Source organism: Calonectris borealis, chromosome 5, assembly GCF_964195595.1.
Source record: "Calonectris borealis chromosome 5, bCalBor7.hap1.2, whole genome shotgun sequence".
Lineage (NCBI taxonomy): Eukaryota > Metazoa > Chordata > Aves > Procellariiformes > Procellariidae > Calonectris > Calonectris borealis.
Window position 1 is genome coordinate 27,657,451 of NC_134316.1, and position 7,598 is coordinate 27,665,048.

General features: G+C 46.9%; 1 protein-coding gene across 1 annotated transcript; it reads right to left on the reverse strand.

Annotated features, from left to right (window-relative positions):
• Positions 1–1,059: 1,059 nt before the first annotated feature.
• Positions 1,060–2,247, reverse strand: SSTR1 (somatostatin receptor 1). The gene has a single exon (XM_075152505.1). It carries the CDS (start codon positions 2,245–2,247, stop codon positions 1,060–1,062), a length of 1,188 nt encoding a protein of 395 aa, XP_075008606.1.
• Between the last annotated feature and the right edge of the window lie 5,351 nt (positions 2,248–7,598).

A 7,598-nucleotide genomic window follows, 5' to 3' on the forward strand; every position in this document is an offset into this window, starting at 1 on the left:
AATCCCTCTTTCTCCATGTAGGCTAAAGTGACTTTGCGGCCACCCAGGTCATTCAAAACTGTCTCGCTCCCTTCATTGCTGTGTCACAGCTGATGGAACAGGCGCAAGACAATAGCTTCACAGTCTAGCGCTCCCTTTAAACTTTATTATTAGCACACTTTATTGTATGTATGGACACATTCAAATATTTCCCAGCTCAGTGCTCCCCCCGACTCCCGGCTCAGTGCTCTGCTCCCTCTGAGTCACAGGACTATTTATCTCCTGTTAACAGCAAGCTGCTGCGCAGCTCTGAAGCACAGCAATAATCAGATTTTTTTCCGAAGACCTTTTCTGCCGTGCTTCCCCCGAGCGTAGCACAGAGAGCCAGAGCCCCAGTGAGGTGGAAGCTGGCTGCAAAGAAAAAGACAGCTCCATGACTATGCTGCTGCTTTTCTCGAGGTCTTTTTGCTCCCCACTTTCTTTTTTATTCCGGGGGGGGGGGGGGCAGAGAGAGGCTACTTGCTCCTTCCTGGGGGAGGGCAGGGTGTGTGTTGGGGGGGACTTTTCCCAGCATTTCTACTGTCTGAAGGGGAGGTGCGTACTGACAGATGCTGAGCAGGGTCGCTTTCAGTTGGGGGGTGTCTGAGCCTGAATGCTGGGGCTTGACCGAGGCAGGCTCGACTCGGTGGCCTGGGGGGCCCCACTAACCGAGAGGGAGGGCAACCTGTACAAAAGGTGAGGGGAAAGTCGCTGTGGGACTGTGCAGCCACTCGTCAGACACAGAGAGGGGTGGCAGAGCCTGGCTGCCAGACCCTAAGTTGACCCATGAGTGCAGCAATTTGCTAAGTGGGTGTCAAAGCATCAGCAAACGCACCCGCTCCCAAGGGAGGCAGACGGGGGGGGGGGGATGGGGCAGCAGACCAAGGACGTGGGGTTTTCTTCGCTCCTTCTTGTGCCAAACACCACTGCTGGTAGGCAGGACCGAAACCCCCTCCCTCCCGGCCTCCCCATGCCACAGCCCTGGCCTCGCTCACCCTCCTGCTGGGGGCAGTAGGGGAGCAGGGGGGCAGGAATGCTTCCTCAGAGGGTGGTAATCCTGGAGGTGCAAGTGCCATTCCTGAACATGCTCCCTGACTCCAAGTTGTCTGGCGGGAAGTCCTCCACGCTGTATGCCCTGCTCTTGAGGGCAGTGGCATAGTAGTCGATGGGTTCCTCTGCAGCATTGTCCATCCAACTGAGACAGAGCAGCCGCTGGAAGGACCGCTTGAAGTTGTCCGAGAGAAAGCCATAGAGGATGGGGTTGGCACAGCTGTTGGCGTAGCCCAAAATGACGGAGAGCTGGCTGATGGTGGCATCATCCTGCTCTACGAAGACATTGACCAGCTGCACGATGTAGAAGGGCATCCAGCAGATGACAAAGACCATCACCACCATCATGACCATGAGGGTGATCTTGCGCTCCGAGCGTTTGCGTTGCTGCCAGCCAGCCTTCAGGGCCACCATGCGCATCTTGGCAATGATGAGGATGTAGCAGAGGCAGATGGCCACCACAGGCAGCAAGAAGCCCATCAGAAAGGTGTAGACCACAAAGACCACCAGCCACCTCTGGGTGGGCTCTGGCATGAGCATGTTGCAAGCCACTGTTCCATCACTGTTGGCTGCTGTGTTGGAGAAGATGATGATGGGCAGGATGATGAGGATGGAAAGCACCCAGACACCCAGATTGACCATCTTAGCTACAGTGGGCCGGCGGTACCTAGCTGCCTTGATGGGGTGCACCACAGCAATGTAGCGGTCCACACTGAGCACGGTCAGGCAGTAGATGCTGGTGAACATGTTGATGGCATCCACGCTGAGCACCACGCGGCAGAGCAGTGAGCCAAAGGGCCAGTGGTGCAGCAGGGTGGAGGTGACCAGAAAGGGGACGCTGAGCATCAGCAGCTCGTCCGCGATGGCCAAGTTGAGGATGTAGATGTTGGTAGCCGTCTTCATCTTGGCGTAGCGTAGGATCACGTAGATGACCATGGAGTTGCCGCACAGCCCCACCAGGCATACCACGGAGTAGATGAATGAGATCAGGATGGCGCTGCCCTGAGACTCACTCAGGGTGCTGTTCGGGGCGCCAGAGGAGTTCCTGCCGCCCGAGTCCATGCCCCCCGCCGCCGCCTCCTCCGAGGCACTGCCGGCTCCGCCGCCACCGCTGTCGCTGCCGCCGCTGTCGCTGCCTGCACCGCCCGGAAGCCTGGTGCAGGTGCCATTGGGGGGCATCCTCTGCCCGGACTCCCCGCCGCCGGCTCAGAGCAGCAGGCGCCTGCCGCTGGCCGGGCTCAGCATCCCGGCAGGGCTCCTGGCGCGGCTGCTCCGGGGCGCTGGCATGGGGAAGGAGGCGGCTGCCGCCGCCGCTCGCTCCGAGTGGCAGTAATTGCTGCTCCCCGGCTGGTGAATCATTAATAGGCAGCGGCGCGTCACCAGCTACGAAAAGGAGGAGGGAAAGAGAAAAAAAAATGCAGGAGGAGACGTAAGTGGCTCTCCCGCCCAACATCCCCCCTCTCCCGCCCGCCTCTCCGCCTCTCCCATCCCGCCCTCCGGCCGTCCGCAGCTCTGGCAGTTCCGGGGCTGCCGGCGTGCAGCCTCCCCTCTGTCCCCACTGTCCCCCCACCCCGCGATGCTCCCCGACCCCACACTGCTCTCCCCAGCCAGTATTGTTTTCCCCACCCTGTATTGCCCTCCCACCCCGCACTGGTCTCCCCCCAGCCAGCATCCTCTCCTCCCCCTCCATTCTGCACTGCTCCCACTCCATGGCACCTAGGTCCGGGCCAGGGGCATCCCAGACAAATGGACCATCCTTCGTCCTCTAGGAAAAAAGCCCGAGTCATGGGTGGGTGGGCAATGTTACCTGGGCAGGCATGCCTCATGCCTACACAGCTGCTGTAAGCCCCCTCTGCTATCACCGCACCATACACATTGCCCACCTCATGGCGCTGGCACCAGGCATGGCACTGACTATGACGGACCACATATAACCTTCAACCCTAAGAGCACAGCACTGCCTGAAAACAGCAATGCCCATGCCTCCTACCACCACCATGCAGCTCCATGCTCCCCAACTTGTCCTGTCCCATCACCACCACCAGACATCACACACTAGCATCATCCAATACTTTACAGCCCTGCCCCTCTCCACATACTCTGTCCAGAAATATGCCCCCCCTGTCCCATTCGGACACCCCAGCACATGTTCTGCCTCTGCCCATCCCACATCCAACAATGCAGGCACCAGTTTACACACTACAGCTCGCCATCACTATTTACACCACGATGGTGCCAAGACCATGCTAGCTATGCTGCTATGCAAACGCACCATCTGTCCACTCTTCTGTCCCCTCACATCCTGCTTCCACTTGCAGGATTACTTCAAGCTCAACCATCACATGCTGCACCACCAGCGCTACAACCCCCTCTCTTAATATTGTACTTAAAACATATGCATATCCCTGATAGGGATGTGTCCACACAGGATGAGGCTATAAACCCTCCTCAGCACTATAGAGTGACACAAACCATTGACACCATCTCCATTCATACACTACTTCTACATATATGTAGCTATCACTACGTAAATGACTTATCCCACACTACACCTATACACCCACAAACTGCTTCTACACATTGACCCATACCGTGCTATTTTGTACACACACCCTGATCCTAGACAAACAGAGTCATATACCCTGATAGCTACTCATACTGTCATCTCTAGACAGACACTGCTGCCTTACACCTGCTGCCTCATCTGTACCACCAGTTCTAAACACACATGAACACCAGCAGATAGTCCTAATACTGCATCTCCATACCTTGGCAAGCATACTTTTTTGTATGTGGGGGTTTTTTTTAAATGTATGACCTTCACATACACCTCTCCTTCTGGGCAATATGTTTCTTATCCCCCTATATGTTATTGCTCCATGCATACAGTCTGTCCTTACATACTTACACATAACCACTTAATCAATTTCCATATACCACCACCACCTGCCCCTTCTGTATTAACCAGACATAGTTACTCACTAATACACACACCCTCACACTTGCTCACTGCATCAACACTCCCTCAACACAGGCATACCTAAAAAATACTCAGTAATGCTTATTCTGTTGGCTGTAGCCACTCATATGTGTGAGCATACCACACCTGTCTGGACACCAACCTGCCTCTTCACATAAACTGTCGCCTACGAGCACCACCTACTTTTGTCAAGAACAGCAGGTCTGCACTGCATAAATATCACTACAGTGCATATGCTGCTATATGCTCCCCACAGCACCACTATATTCAGTATCACACATGCATCCTTGCAACCTACTCATTCTACCATGCATACCCATCCCCTCCTACAGTTCACACATCTTGTTATCACTGTCTGCCCACCATCACATTATACATATTATCATCACTACCCACCATTTTAATATGCAGATACACGCAACTTTACCATCAATTCATTACAACCCATCATCAGGAATTTATTCTCTTAGCACCATATATATCCCTACACCCCTTATCACCACCAGCAGCTATTCCATCACATACATATAACCTCTCTGACTGTATGATTTTCCTCATGTCAGTCATCACCTCCAATCAAAATACACTGAGACACTCCAATGTGACCAGCGTGTGCTCTTTGACACCTTGGCAAAGGTATTACATTTAGCACATGCACACTTTTGCATGACCTTAAGCAAGCCCTTTCCTTTTCTGCTGTGACTAAGTAGTAGATTGTAAATATATATATTTATATATACACCCCTACACATAAATTTAATGATATATGAAAATAACCCTATTCAGTTTTTAGTAATTGCACACAGGTTCATTTGCATGATACCTTTTGTGACTTTTGAGGACTTTTTGTATTTATGTTCTAGTATAGAAATGCATTTAGTGAGCTGCCTTTGCAAATGATCTTATCTTTCTTAGCACTATTGCTGTATATGAGTGTTTTAGCTAGATGTTAGAGCACTTGGGGATGTCATACAAATTTTTCTCACAAATTTCATCCTTACACTTGGGGTTTTAGAGGTTGTATTATTCTGATGTGTTAGCATCAGAGCTTCCAGTATACAGTGAAAAAAAAAGATTTGTATTTAACTACAACATGCAAAATCTTTACTTGCAGTGTGCTATCTGACACTGCTCGAATCGCTACAATTATGTAAATTCAGCTGGAGAATTATTTTCTTTAAACTTTATATTCTGGGAGAATATGAATCAGCTTTCAGTCACTGATATGAGAAGGAGCATAAGTCAATAGCTGCAAGCCCATCAACAAGAACATCTGGTTGATTGCAGCACATTAGCCTGAAAACCTATAGTTCAAATATAATCCAATTTTTGTTTATGTGAGCATTTGTTTTAAGGGGCATTTACTTATGGAGCATTGATTGAGGGCTTTCCTTCTTTCATTTTGTTATAAATTGGCATTTAACCATAGTATGACTAGAAATGCGAATGCTTTTAGATTGCTTTTTACGAACATGGGAGCAAAAAGGATTGGTTTTGAAACTATTAATAATAGTGTCATCACCACAAAATTTCACTTCTTGTCTGTATTGCCCTCCATTGCATTTGCGTATATATAAACACATAGTCACTCATGGAGGCATTTTAGCCATTTTATTCATGCTTTGGCCCATTTTAATTAATTACTTTGCAATGCTAGTATTTGTCTGTGCCCTGCACCCGAAAGGGTAAGTAAAAACTCTTCTGTTGAAATAGATGTGGGCATAGTGTTCCTTCTTACTGCAATGATTCGAAATAAATTACCTGTAGGTAATTTTCTGTCAGTCAAGATGCATTTCATCTGGAGTCACTGTATCTCGAGTATTGTGGCAAGAAAAAAGAAACAGTCAAGACACTTAAAAGGAAGCCTATGGTAATTTATTAAATATTTAAAACCCAGGAAAATATATGAATAGTTTTCATCAGTATCTTTCAACTTTTCAGCACAGCAGTGCTGTGGTAGCCCATGAAACTGCTCTAATTTGTATATCCATGAACCTTCAGCAAATTCAAAAGAATTTTGGTAGGCTGAGTCATTTCAATGGGGTCCCACTGGTTAATTCAGTAAAGTGTCTTCTATTCAAACTGTAGACACCCTATGCACCATTCAAACCAAATGTTTCATAAATCTTGCTGAGAAATTAATGAGTGAATGCTCTTTTACAACCATTTATTTCTACAAAATAGCAAAATATTATATAGCTTGGGTAATCAGTTGAATTGTAATCTGTTATAGTTTTGTTAAAAATCATTCAGTACCCATTTCAACTGCATATACTTGGAAGTCATACATTTTTCATGACCTTTTGATTAAGATAAAAAATTTCAGGCCACTTAAATCACTCAGATGTAAATTCTGTTCTTGCTTTATGACTGATATCACTGGATGTGCTGTGACTCAGCAGAGATTTTAACTTGTCATTAGAATGTCAACATATTTTAAAACGTTTCCCTTTTAATACAGCCATTGTATCTTAGATGTCATGATTCTGGTTATCATTTTACTTTTAGCAGAGTGCCTCAACTTTACATCAATTTTAGTTGTGGTTGAAAATGCAGTGCAAATAGAGAGGTGGAAGTGATTCATTATAATGGTATGTTAGAAAGCATTTTCTCCTAAAAGGAAAATTTTGTCATCTGAACTTTACAATTAATTGAGAAATTAACATCTATTCTGTAAAAACAGATGTTTTAAACCACATTTATCAGAGAAAGAATCAAGCTGTTTTTTAGTGAACACATAAATGATTCTTTGTCTCTTGATCCAGATGCATTTATTTCAGACTTAGCTGCTGAAAAAATTAAAATCAGAGGGTTGACAAAAGCTGCGTTACATTGCAGTTCTTCCCACTTCATCACGTTTTCTACTGTAGTAGTTAATAACTGACACAGAGTACCATTACTGAAATCAATTACCTGGCAGAGTCATACAACAAACTGTTCTCTGCCATTAATTTTTTCAGGAAAGCTGAGGGCTGAACACACGTGCTGACAGCACACTCCCCAAGTTCTCAAGAGCAAGGTTGCTGCCCCAGCAAACGAGATAAGACATAGTGCCAAATTCTGATCTCAGTCACACTTTTTCAAATCTGAGTAATTCTATTGACTTGTGATTAATGAGGTTTGTATTGATATATCAGTGGTTGGAACCTCAGTTTTCAATCCTTGCCTTCCTTCGAAAAGTTACGTGGTGACAAGTGACATCAGCAGTAGGTGCAGCTGAAATGCTACTGAGTATGTTTTGGCTGTCCTACATAGCCAAGGACAAACTGTGTTTAGCAGATTTTCATCACACCTAGTTAAAACCTGCCTGGAGCAGGGCAGATAGTTGTACATAAAATCTTGTTACTGCTTGATTAACTTGAATATTTGGAAAGAATGAGGGAGTTGTATATGTTGTTTTAGCTGGATAAATAATATCTGAGAAGTCATGCTCCCCAAATAATACTACCTGCTCTAATGCATATTCCAATAGAAAAACCCGGTGTTTTAAAAAAGTAAGGCAACCAGTCTCACCACTTCAAAGGACATAAATCAAACAAATACTCATAGC